At 51.4% G+C, this 12,970-nt stretch overlaps 2 protein-coding genes across 6 annotated transcripts in view; one reads left to right on the top strand and one right to left on the bottom strand.

Annotated features, from left to right (window-relative positions):
• Window positions 1-5,052: 5,052 nt before the first annotated feature.
• On the bottom strand, window positions 5,053-9,992 carry MRPL27 (mitochondrial ribosomal protein L27). Its single transcript, XM_029213272.1, has 4 exons — window positions 9,925-9,992; window positions 7,712-7,843; window positions 7,231-7,298; window positions 5,053-5,488 (listed from the first exon to the last, which is right to left on the bottom strand). Exons 1-4 carry the CDS (start codon window positions 9,962-9,964, stop codon window positions 5,282-5,284), a joined length of 447 nt encoding a protein of 148 aa, XP_029069105.1. The 5' UTR covers window positions 9,965-9,992; the 3' UTR covers window positions 5,053-5,281.
• Window positions 9,993-10,031: 39 nt separating this feature from the next.
• The window catches only part of EME1 (essential meiotic structure-specific endonuclease 1), a 6,096-nt gene continuing 3,157 nt past the window's right edge, over window positions 10,032-12,970 (top strand). For 4 of the 5 annotated variants that reach the window (XR_003792025.1, XR_003792026.1, XM_029212687.1 and 1 more), the window contains exons 1-3: window positions 10,032-10,068; window positions 11,133-11,944; window positions 12,028-12,155. Coding sequence is in view for 3 of the 5 variants with exons in the window: in XM_029212687.1 (XP_029068520.1) it covers window positions 11,158-11,944; window positions 12,028-12,155 (915 nt within the window). In the remaining 2 variants the exon portion in view is untranslated. Of the gene's footprint in view, window positions 10,096-11,132; window positions 11,945-12,027; window positions 12,156-12,970 lie in introns of all 5 variants that reach the window. The other variant, XM_029212688.1, reaches the window with a different exon arrangement.

Raw genomic sequence — 12,970 nt, 5'->3', positions numbered from 1 at the left:
AAGGGCTGAGATCCAGCCCAGGCTGCCATGTGTCAAGTTTTTCAAGTTGCCAGGAGAGGGCACCCCTGACCACCAGTGGCAGCGTTGGCGTTTCGGTTTGTCCAGCCACTGTGCTGACCTTGCGTGGAGTATCTCATTTCATCCTCACAGCCCTTTGAGGCAGGCAATTTTATTATTTTCCTTTAGCACACCAGGAAACTGAAATGATGAACCCAAAGTCAAAGCTGTTGGTTGGTGGCTGCAGGCTTCAGGTGGAGGCAGGAGGACTCCACGCCACTCTGTCACTGCATTCTCCTGCTGTCCTAAGGCAGGTAACGAGGAAGGCGCTAACTGCAAGCACTCCAAGGAAATACTGTTTGGGTTCAAGGGCTGAGATGATTGCTTTTCTCTGACTCCTATTTTATAGAACACCTGCAGTTCTAATCTGGTTCTCTAAGAGTTTTTTGTTTTGTTTTACATCAGCCTTTAGATCGATTAAAAAAATTAATAACTGTGTTTAGCGTTATCAGGCACAGGCAGTAAATATCAGAGCATTTAGACTCTGCGGACTAAGGACTCACCGACCCGCCAGCAGGTTTAACCCAGGCTGTGGCTATGCAGTTGTTGGGCTAGCACAACTGTTTCCAAAGTCTTATTTTTGGAACTTAGGTGGGACATGCCTTCTGTTTCAGCCCTGCCACTCCCATCCTACTACACCAGGTCCCAGTCACCTGCTGTGACCATTTTGAGCTTAGCCCAGTGGATGGGGATCCAGACTGAGGGCTCTGAGTTAATTGCTCTGAGGTGGCAACCCAATACTGGTGTGGGTTCAGAGGTCCCTCAGGCAATTCTAATTTGCAGGCTGGCAGGAAAACTAAAGTCCAGCCCCAGCCCCACTGCTCTGGCCGGTTTGTCTTGGCCCCATGAGTCAGAAGCAATGTGGGACAAGGAGTAGGCTTCATGACTCCATCCTCTCCCCTGTCCAGGTCACTGAGGCAAGTGTGAGTGCAGCTCCTTGGACTGAATTCCTGGCCAACAGTGTCCCCCACCCTCATCTCTCTGTAGGGTTAGCTCAACCCAGAGGCTTGAGCGTTTTGAGGCTTTGAAATCCTCCCCTGGCTGGGCCCCTGGGGTCAAAATCAGAATAACAGCCAGGCGGAAGTGGGGTGGGGGCGTGCGGCCTGGGCCCCCAGAGCTGCCCAAGAATTCCTTTGAAGGGAGGGGAAGAGCCTGGGGAGAGAGGCTTTTGTATTTTGTGCCTGGTTTCCAGGACAACCAGGGGCACCTCAGTTCCCTTAGAGATGGGAGCAAAGACCAGAGGACAGTTGGCATTTGGAGCCCTGTCACCTGAGCTGATGGGAAGTGGCGTGGGAGCGGGGGTGCAGAGTAGGGCTGGGAGGGGATCGGGACTGAGAGGTGCAGAGATCTGGGCGAGGTGGAGCTCTCCTGGCTGTCTCCTGGGTTTAGCAGAAGCCTAGCCTGTTCCTGCCAACCCCTTCTCCTGCAGGTTGTTGAGGGACCCTCGTGGCTGCCAGGCCTGCAGAGTGGAGTGCCATCTGTGGGACACTAGGTCCTGGCACGGTACTGACCAGGACAAGCAGGGGCAGAAGCTGAGAATCTGGAGAGCTGCTCACAGATACCATGGCTCTGAATGAAGCTGCTCCTCTGGGCCAGGGATCCTGGGTTGAGGGTTGGCCCTGTGGGGATGGTGGGTGGGGCCGGCAGAGGGGGGAGCCCATCCTGTGGCTGTCTTCAAGGTCATTTAAGGCCAGTGCCCTTTCTTGGCACCGCTCTGCCACTGCTGTTCCCTGTGCAGAGATCACCGTGGAGAACAGCCTCCTAGGCATAGTTGTGGCCACTGGTGAGTACCCATTGCTGTCCCAAGTTCAGAGTTGGGGCAGATGCACACTTGGCCCCTCACCAGAGGCCAGAAGTCCAGCTTCTTCATCTATAGGGTCACCTAAAGCAAGCCCCTTGGGGAGAATGCTGTGTTTGGCTAGTACATGAACCCTGAGGCCCCTTCCCTGCTGTGCTCTATGATGCTACAGTCTACGACAGCGGAAGAGTCGGCACCAGGAGTTTGACTTCCCACTCGAGCCCTCCCTCTCCTGCCTCCTCAGATCCAGTTTCGAAGGGTGTCTGCCCCGCCACAAGCCGCTTCTCCTCCCCCAGTGTGTCCCTCTGTAAACTCCCTTACACACATCACTCATCCCCTGGGCTGAAGAAAGACAGGATATAGCTGCTCGGTCCTCCCTCACAAATCTCTGCCACAGGGAATTGATGCCGCAACAGAACGGGAGCCGCCTGCCCCTGCTCCCCCTGCACGTCGAGCTGGTACTAGTCCCAGCCAGGTCATTCCTGCTCAACTTCCGGAGTGCAATTTCAATCTGGGGAGGTGAGATGGGTCTGTGCCTGCCAGGCCCAGGCTGAGCCTCTGACGCCTGGTGCCTCTGGTGGGGAGGAGCGTTTCATGCCGGTTTTTATCATGGCCATCCCGTTGTGCTGCTGTACCAGCGAAGCCCCAGGGCTGCCATGTCCTCTGCTCTCTGCTCAGTATGGAAGGGGCCTTCGGATCTACTCTGTGGACCCGCATCTTCCAGTGTGGGTTCCCTCTGGACCAAGGAAGTACTGTGGAAAGGGTTAGCAACATCCTGGCCAGCCTCCTCTCTGGCCATTGTGAAACAGGACCCAGTACTGGGAGCTGCTGCTGACGACAGTGGTCTTCCCAGCTCTCCAAGCAAGGCCCACAGGCTCCTAGCTCCCAGGGGAAAGCCCAGAGCCAACTTCTGTGGGTGGTGACTGCCATACTGTCAGTCTTCTTCCCAGGGACGGGGCACCACATGGGATGCTGGGTACAAAAATCAAAAGAAATCTTCAGACCTGCAGCCTCCCTAGGCTCCAACCCCAACTCTGAGCACCAGACAGAGGATGGAGAGGTGGGGACAGAAGGTGTTCTTTGACTCTCCCACAAGGGTCATCAGAGCTGGCTGCCAGATTGTGAAAGAATGAGCTAGTGGCCAGAAAGGGGTGGAATTTCTTTATACCCGAGTGCATTTCAGAAATGCTAAGGGTCTGGGCTTTGTGCCTTGGACTGGCGGAGGGAGAGAACAAGATGGGGAGAGGACATGGGGACAAGAAAGGGTTTGGGCTCTGCTCTCTTGCTCGCTGACCCTAAACCCTGAGCTTCATTCTGAGTCATCCTTCATGATCCCCAGGACTGCCCCTCTCCCTGCTTCAGCACCATGGGATGCCCCACCGAGGTCCAGGCAGTGGAAAGGTGCTGCGAGTCGCAGGGGATGCAGGTGAGGGAGGACAGTGGGGGGAGAGGTGTGTGCCAGGGCCTAGTGTGGCTAGGGGAAGAAGGCGAGGAAGCCTAGAGACTCCTTGGAGAGAAGCGTGTTACCCTGATCTTAGGCTCATCCTGGTGGAAAGGGTCCAGATGGCAGCTGGAGAACGGCTGCGCAAGCCTGCCAGGCTCCTGTAGTTACAGGGCCGTCCCCAGGGGGGTGAGGTACTGTGTGGCGCTGTGCAGCAGCTACCAGCTATCCCTACGGGAGCCAGCTTGCCTGCGCAGCTATGAGTGTTCAAACGGCCCGGCGGCCGCAGATGCACCAGCTGACTGCAAAGTGCTTCTGGCTCTGGGCCTGCAGAGAGGTAGGTCAATGTTCAGCCCTCTGAGCCTTGAGTGGGAGAACTGAGTTTTTTTCCTTATTACTTTTTTTACTGTATGTAAATGCCTAATCAGAGCCTCTGGGACAAGGAAAGGACCACGGATGGCGAGCCCCAGGATTCGGCTAGAGGCCTCACTTCACCTCTTTGGGTAGAAGAAAGGACGGCAGACCCCAGTCCAGGGAAGCGATTTAGGCTGGGCAGAAGAGCTTCCATGGGGGTGAATGGGTAATGTCTTTGCTCTACCTCCCCCAGCTGCCATCCAGCTATGAGGAGGCCCTAAGGTCACTGCCTGCACTACCACCCAACCATGGCTCTGCTCACCCACCCCAGGAAGCAGCCACCTGCCTTCAGGGAAACACTATAGGAGGGAACACGCTCTTCCATCTTGCCCCTTCCCACTTCTCCAGGGGACTGGCGGGGACTGGCAGGGACAGCGCTGAGCCTATGGAGACGCTTCCAACAATCTCCCCGAGCTGGGCCTTGGTACAAAACCCTACGGGAAGGAAGCTAAAGTGAACCTCAACAAACCCTGGGCCACCTTTGCAGGAGGTGGGAAATCTGGGGTCACGCCCTGAGAATCAAGGTGACAAATTCAAGGCAGACCTCCAGAATTAGACTTCTCTGCCCTCAACCCCTGGAGCTCCTGCCTTCAGGACAAAGAAGAGTGCTTGGGAGGAAGGCACTAACTCTGCAAGCCCTCTCTGGGGCTGCAGCCAGCATCGCCTGCCTCCAACAGCCAGGACGTCTGTCCACCCCTGCTGAGACTTCCTTCCTCGCCCTTGCACTCGAAGCCAAGCTTCTAAAGGTCTTGGGTTGACAATGAAGGCCTGCCCCCAGCCCACTCTAGGCAGACTGAGTACTCCTAAAGCCAGATTCTTTGCTGCAGTTTACAGTTTGAGATAAACTAAGAATCAGGAAAGAATGAGAGCTAGGTGTCTCTCTGGGTAACAGGAAGAAGCCCATCTGTCACCCATTCTGCCTCATCACTGGAAGGACCCTGGTATTCCAGGCCAGATGGGGCCTCTCCGCTCTGGACCCACAGAGGCAGGAAGGGGTCTGCCATGTGGCCATTTCTGGGGCTGCCGCCCCAGCTCCCTCTGAATGTGGTTCCAGGAGAGGAACATGACCACACTGGCTTCCTCTGTTGGCCCCTTGGTCGCCCCCCGCCCACTCTTCCCCAGTGACTTCTGTGGGATCCAGGAGGGGAAGGCGCAGGAACACCCTCAAGCACAAGCACGCCTCTTCCTTACCCTTCGGGGGATGGTGCTAAAGGGATCCCCTCCTCAAAATGAAGTCCCCTCTTCTCATTTCCTCACTGACAGGCCTCTTTCCTGCTTTGAGGCTCCCCCTTGTGTGCACTTGAGAACATGGATAACAGATCAGTAAGCCACTCCATCCAGGTTTGTCCCCAAATAGCAGAGACTCACGACTCCGGCTAACTTTATTTTTGGCCCCAGGTCAGGTCTCCCAAAGGGCTTCCCAGCCAGTCACTTCACAGTCTCCTGCAGTCACCACCAAGCAGACTTCTTCCTTGAGAGACCTGTCGTCACTCCAACCCTTGATGACGTCTGGTACCACCCTCTCCTGTCACCTGGGCTCCAGTCTCTGTCCAAAGGCCTCAACCAGGAGGTCAAAGCATAGCTACCAGTTTGAAGGTGCCCTCAGGCTTGGCAGGAACCACGTGGACAAAAGTCTTGTAGAGCACAGCCCCCTCGGGCAGCCTGGTGACCAGATCCACAGCCTCCGAGTTGCTGGGACTGGGCACGTAGACCTCCTTAGTGTAGCGGACTATCCCCTCCTCCAGAGCATACAGGTACTTCTTCTTCCCCAGCCCCACCTGCAACACACAGACCTGGTCAGCTGGACAGTCAGGGGGTCCATCCCAGAGTTCTAGGATAGACTCTTCACAAAGATTCAGGCCCTGGGGCCAAAGGGGAGGATTCAGAAAGCTCCATCTCAGGTTCCCTTTCCCACTGCTTGGTAATTACTCCATCACAAAGGCGGGAAAAGAAAACTCCAACAGCCAATCCTGGTGGTTACTCAGGGCTGATACCTGGACCCATATCTGTGCAGCTGGCCAGAAGCCACGCTGGACAGATGCCCAAACCAGGCCCGGGAAAATGCCTCTAATCACCGCTCCTGGGAGTTTGCTTCACTGAGGCCTAACACAACACTAGTCTGATATGCATTTTCGTCTATATGGTGATCTATAACGTTTAGGCTCAACGCTATATGGATAATGCATACGCTAATTAAACAAAATGACATCAGCTAATACTTATGTCACGCTTACTGTGTGTAAGCACTGTTCCAAGCCCTATTATATACATTAACTCACTTGATTCTCACCTTGTGAAGTAGGTACTATCGCTAACCCTGATGTTCAGGTGAGAAATATGAGCAAAGAGATTAAATAAACTGTGTATTACATATTTATTTTCTTTATTTTTTAGCTATACATGTCATAGCTTTTTTCTTTTAGAACCTGAGATTGCATGTGTGGCAATTTTTACCCAGTATTATTCAATATCTCTCTGATTAAACGAACAGACTGGTTCAAATCCCAGCACTACTACTTACTACTGTGTGATCTGGCAAGTTAATTTACTTCACTGTATCTCACTTTTTTCATCTGCAAAATGGAGATAAATATTAACTATTTCATAGGGTCATCTTGAGGATTAAATGAGTTAATAATCAGAAAGAGCTTAGAATACTGCCCAGGTCACAACATATTAGTTTTTATTATTGTTGTCATTATTTTATTAAGTCTGAAGAATTAACACAGCCACATACTGCATGTCTCGAGTTCTAAAAAAATAAAGCTACTACACATACAATCAATTCACATACAAATTAGCATTTCTGAAATAATTATAGGTTACTATCAGTCTTTCTGTGCCTACTAAAATTGCCAAAAAAGAGGTAAGAAGGCAGGAGGAAATTGATTACAGAGGAAACTAATATTTTAAATAATGTAAAGAATATAGTACAGATCTGTGTTAAAGAACTTTCCTACCTCAGCAAGTAATACCAACTTGCTGAAACTGAAATCCCTGCCTGGTATGGACCTAATTTCTGGCCCACAAACTGAATTCTATTTTATTAAATTCAAGTTATCTTTCACCCATCTAATAATAACTTTAATCAAAGGAGGAATTCTTAAAAATAAAAAATGAATAAATTGAAATTAGTTTCCCAAGATTAAAAAAATATCTTAAATCACGAGAAATATCCTCTTCCAAGAACTGGGGGTTAGAAAGGGGACCCCAGAGAACCAAGCTAATGCTATTACCAAAGCAAAAAAGTGATTTGGGAGTCAAGCAGACCTGGTTCAAATCCTAGCTCTGTCACTACCCACCCCCCCCCTTCTAAGTTTCTGGCATCCTACCTGTAAAACAGAGATGACACCTACCTACCCTAGCGATGGGGTAAGGATGAAATGAGATAATGCAGGCCCAGGCATCAGCATGACACTTGGCATTTGGTAAGCACCCAATAATTGCAACTGTTACAATTAGTATGCTCAGGAGCATGGAGAGGTGAAGAAAAAACGGGAGGGGGGACAGAGCAACTCACATGGGCACCTGGGTGCCAGCGGAAGTGGCGCTGAGTCGCAAGGATGTTGCCAGCATGAACATAGTGACCTAGAAGAGAAGTCCACGTGTGTGCTACCTTTGGGCCCCCATGATGAGGCAACACAGCGAACTGCTAAGAAACCTTGGCAGCCCTCGCCTTCCTGGCCCAAATGCTACATACTAACTTCTACGCCTGCCCCTGGATAAGACCAACTCCCAGTCTGACACAAGGAGCCCCTGTCTCCCACCCGGCAGCCTCCTCTCCAGTCGCATGGCCAAAGTTCCCACCTATCTGCTCTTCCTCAGCCCCTCCACCCCGCCTCAGGTCTTATCTGTTTCTTCAATTTGGAACTAAATGTTCTGGTGAGCAAAATGGAGAGTACAGGACAGGGCACTTGTGTGGTTTGCCCGCTCTTCAAAGGAACGCCAGGACAGCAGGGTAGGGTGCTAAGTGGAAAGTGGAAGCCAGGTCAGACCCTTACCCTCCATTTTCTTGATGCCAAAGCGTTTGCCTGGTGACTTTCCACCGAGGTTCTTAGAGCTGCCGCCTGTCTTTTTGGATGCATATCTGACGGCAAGAGCTGTAGCCTGAGGGGGGCTCAGCAGGGCGGTAACTGCAGAGAGAACAGAAATGTTGTTCAAACAGAGCGGCTCCCCATCAGACTCTTTCTCTGCCTCAATGGGTCATTTGCTAAGCTGAGAGGTGGCAGGGGGCAGTGTCAGGTGGGGTGAGGAAGATGTGTGAGCAGAACTTGACTTCGTGGGTTTTCCGGGAGTGTCTGAGGTCCTTGGCCTTCCCCCACGACAGGGGATAAGTCATTCTTGTATTGTCCACGGTGTAAGCAAGCACTACATGAGCTGTGTGTGTGTGGCCTAGGGTTGAGGGGAGGGAGTAAAATATTATTGGAAAAAAAATAAACACCATGTGCCCTTGGTCCTTACACATCCAGTCCTATTAAAGAGAAACAAAACCACAGAAACAGAAGCCAGCAAGAGGACACCACAGAGCTGCCTGTTTCAGCCTCACTCACCATTATGCCCTCAAGGCTCAATGCACTGTGGAGGGGCCAGACCACAGCGCCCAGCAACAGGACACCCAGAGAGAGGCTCCTGCTTTGACCTCACCCACCACTTTCTTAGCCATCACCCATCCACTGCACATCAGATACTTGTAAACAAAAAGGGCAGCCTCTGTGAGGGTGACTCCCGCAGGCTCCTGTCCATTTCAGAAGGCTGGACCCTTTCTCTGTTCGGCAAGTCCATCAAGCACAGGTCCAACCAAGAAGACTGACACCCTGCCCTTGTTAATCTGACCTCTCCATACTCATTCCAAAGCGCTCAATGGTATTTATTTTAAAAGGGAAAGTGAACTAAAATTCATAATGACCAGGATGGAAGCCCTGTGCTATATGACAAGCCCAGGAATGGCAGTCCCAGCATTCAGGTCTCCAGATACAGCTATGGTTAATCAGGGTCATGCCAGAGTCTTTACAGAAGGCTTGTGGGTCCTGGAATCTGTAAGTTCAGGGTTCCTAAAACCTAGGTTTCTGAAGTTTTAATGAGAACAGAGACTACCTGCGGCAAAGGACCAGAGATGAGGACTTACAGAGACAACATGTGAAATGACCAGCACCAGGATCTACCTACCTTTAAACACCTATTCATTTATTCACTCAATTTCAGGAACTGGACTTTGCTTTACCTAACTTAGCTCGCTCACGAATCTTTGCCCTTCACCCTATTCCCCATCCTCCTCAAAGTAAATGATGCTACCACTTACACAGCTGCTCAGGCAGAAATCAAAGAGTCACTGCAGATTCCTTCCCTTTGCTGATCTCACATATCCAGTTCACCAGCAAGCTCTGTGGATCCTATTTCCAAAACGGATTTCAAATCCACCCATTTCCCTCCAAGTTCACTGACACTAACACCCTGACTAAATCATCTCTCCTCAGGGCTACTGTTACTGCTTCCCGTCTGGTTTCCTCATTTCCACTCCTACTCCCTTTAAATTCACATAAGAGCAATAGTTTGCTTCTCAAAATGGAAAACTGGGTCGAGTCATTCTCTTGCCCCTCACTCTCTTACAGAGCCAGGCCTCCGGTCATCCTTTAGGTCTTAACTTACATGTTACCTCCTCAGAGGGCTTCCCTGACCACCCAACCTAAAAAAAAACACAGACACATTTTTCCCTTTCTGTCACAGTAGTTGCAACAATTCACAACTATTTTATTTACGTGCTTATCTATTAGAAGTAACCGTCCTCCGGGTAGAGACTATGTCTTCATCTTCTCTGCTGAGATCCTCAACACCTACCACAGTGTCTGGCACAAAGACCTCAATCTGCTGAATGAACAGATTAACTTTTCGCGCGCCTATGTGCCAAAAGCAGTAACCCATTTTTGTAGATAATGGGACCCAAACAAACCGAGACAGGGGAAGCGGAGAACCGTCACCCACCCCTAGGGAAGCTGTATTTGCACGCCTGGCAGGGAAAGGTCACGTGCTCCGCGCCCTAGCTGTCACACGACCAGTGGCTACCGCCCCTCAAACCTCGTGGGCCCCGCACACTCCCCCCAGTCCCCTCCCGCCCCCAGGGTCATCCGTGGGGAACGACCTCCAAGCCCCCAGATCCCTGCAAGGTCTCCACTCCGCCTCCACCCCTCGCCCCGCGACCGCCACGGCGGCCGTTTACCAGCTGTCCGCGTCCTCTGCGACAGCACAGCTAACGCCATGTTGGCCTTACACTCGCTTCCGGTCTGAGAGATCTGCTTCCGCTACCGGAGATCTATTTCCGGGTCCTGCGTGGCGGATGAAAGAGTGACGCGAGAAGTTGCTGGTGAGCGCTGCCGGGCGGGCGGACCGGGTAGGGCTTACTTCCTGAGCTCAGCTCTGCAGAGGCTCGGTGGCCGGGGCGTCCGGCGCTTCTGCCGCGGTGCGTGGGCGAGCCGCCCGCCGTGGTGTCAGCGGGAGAGGCTTGGAGCCCGCTCAGCAGGGGCCCGCTTGTCCGACCCCCGCATTTTGCCAGAATCTACCAAGGCCCTTGCGGGTCTCTCCCTAGTCATTCAGCTTACTTTACTGAGCGCTTCCTGCGTGCCAGATACTGTACTAAGCTCTGTAGATGCATGCTTTTTATTTTTTTTTTAAACGTCTTACAATCTTGTAAAGTAGGTAATGTTATTATCCCTATTTTACTAAAAAAGAAAGCGAGGCCCAGAGAGGTTACCTGGCTCATCTCGGGTCACACCTACAATGTTAGTGAATATTTGTTCAAAGAACGACTCTTGTGCACGACCCAGCAACTGGCAATCCTAGGTCTGTCTGCAAGAGAATTGAAAACATCCCCACAAAAACTAGGACATGAATGTTCATGGCAGCATTATTCATTCAAAATGGCCAAAAATGGAGTCAAACAGAATGTCCACTAGATGATGAATGGACAAACAAAATGTGGCATATCTATACGGTGAGGTGTTATTCAATCATAAAAAGCAATGAAGTACTGACACATTCTACAACATAAATGGACCTTGAAAATATTATGCTTAAGAAGCCAGTCACAAAAGTTCATATACTCAGCTAAAAAAGGGTGACTCTTGGTATCTCCATTTTACATGCAGAGATCAGCAAAGAGGTTGTGTCGAGTGCGTCTTGTTCGTACCTCATTAACATTTTTTAATAGTAACCTCCACTTTGTTTACACCTCACCTTGACCTAGAAAGGATTTGAGAAGGTTTCCTGTTAGACTACAGACATAGCTGTTCTGAGTTCCAGATTGACCGTGTTGGGACCATATCCTCTCTCTCTGTGTATCATTTATTTCCTTAAAGCTTGGCCATAGAACGCATCAAGTGGAGTGAATTCAGTGCTACAGTCTGTGTCTCATCTCTCTTTTCTTTTTAGGGAATTAATCTGATAGCACATATTGATGGCTGTAGAGAAGTCATTACTCGCACTGGATTCCAGCGAGAGTGAGTCTGAGGAGCTGCCAACATTTGCCTTTCTGAAGAAGGAGCCGTCTTCAACCAAGAGGAGGCAGCCTCAGAAGGAGGAGAAGATTGTAGTGGTTGACATCTCAGATTCTGAGGCCTCCTGTCCTCCATCACCAAAACTGAGAGATCCACCACCTGTTCCAGAGACAGCTGAAACTGTCACACCAACAGAGCCAGTCAGGGTGCTAAGCAGTGGAAGTGAGGATGAGGGAGAATTTGCTCCCCTGGCTGAGAGGCTTACTTGTAAGTTTTTGACCCACAAGCAGCTGAGCCCTGAGGACTCCAGCTCCCCAGTTAAAAGGGTTTTAGATCATCAAAATAATGAAGGAGCATCACGTGACTGGCAAAAGCAGCCCTTCACAAAGATCCGTGATATTCCTCTCTGTGACACCTCAGAGAGGTGTGCGTCGAGTAACAAGGACCCTGTGGTAGACAGTCCATGCCATCAGCTGCCAGCCTACCAAACTACCTGCTCTGTCCAGAGCAACAGCGTGACAGTAGCTAAAACAAATGCTGAGGTGCCCCCACCTCAGAAGAGAACCAAGCATAATCAGAAGGTCCAGAGGAGAGGCTCACAGGGATGCCAGCAGCGGGGACAAGCAGGCCAAAAGGAAAGCACCCAGAGGCAACAGGAAAGGAAGAAGAAGGCAGCCCTGGCTAACAGGCTGAAAGCTCAGAGGCCAGAGGAATGCTTGAAGCACACCGTTGTGCTGCTGGATCCAGGTCCTGCAGGCATCTTTCTTTACCTCATGCCGGGTGAACTGCTTTCTGGGCCTCACTGACAGCCCCTTTCCCATCTGTTGCAGTGCTCTTACAGATGGAAGGTGGGGGCCAGCTCCTCGGAGCACTACAGTCCATGGAGTGCTGCTGTGTGATTGAGGCGCCGGCCGTGCCTTGCAGCATCACGTGGAGGAGAAGGGCTGGGTCCACTGAGGTAAGGGTTTTCTGGCTGCTGTCGCTCCTCCGTAGAGTTACAGGATAAATATGCTTTTACTCTAAAGGATATATTATCAGTGAGGGCTCCAGCAGGAAAGCAGATAGCACACTCAGCTGAGTATAATTTGAGGAGGATTTAGTAAAGGGGCTGTTTCCCAAGGTGTGGGCAGGGTGCAAGGAAACTACAAGGGACAGTGCCGTACCTCAGGACGATAACGGCTTTAACTTGGTTTCTCCACCTCGGGTACAGCTGCCATTTTGGATTGGTTAATTCCCTGTTGTGCTGGGCTGTCCTGTGCCTTGTAGGATGTTTAGCATCTACCCGGTAGCTGCCAACAGTACCTGTCCCAGTTGTGACAACTGAAAATGTCTCCAGATATTGCCAAACGCCCCTTGGGGGGTGGGGGGGAATCGCCCGTTTCTGTCGCAGTCATCCTATAAGGAAGAAATTCTTATCCCCCACATCACAGGTGGGGAAACTGAGGCCCTGAGAAGTTGAAAGCCTTGTTAAGGATCACAGCTGAGTAGTGGCTGGGGGGGTGGGGGTGGTGGGAGGGACTAGAACCCAGAGCTCCTCCCACCTGTGCTTTGCAATATTATGGGTCTTGGCTCTTGCTTATAGGGACCTAATCAGAAAACTCCGCACAAGCCCTGCTCACGGCTGCTCTGTAATGCTGTACTGCTGTAGGATTGTGGGCCGTGACGCGGCCTCGGCTGTGTTTGATTATGCCCTAGTATGGCGACGAAGGTGTTTGTGGGCCGTGACGCGGCCTCGGCTGTTTGATTATGCCCTAGTATGGCGACGAAGGTGTT

Source organism: Monodon monoceros, unplaced genomic scaffold (assembly GCF_005190385.1).
Source record: "Monodon monoceros isolate NGI ecotype Baffin Bay Population unplaced genomic scaffold, NGI_Narwhal_1 Super_Scaffold_9, whole genome shotgun sequence".
Taxonomy (NCBI): domain Eukaryota; kingdom Metazoa; phylum Chordata; class Mammalia; order Artiodactyla; family Monodontidae; genus Monodon; species Monodon monoceros.
This window is presented reverse-complemented; position numbering and strand designations above follow the sequence as displayed.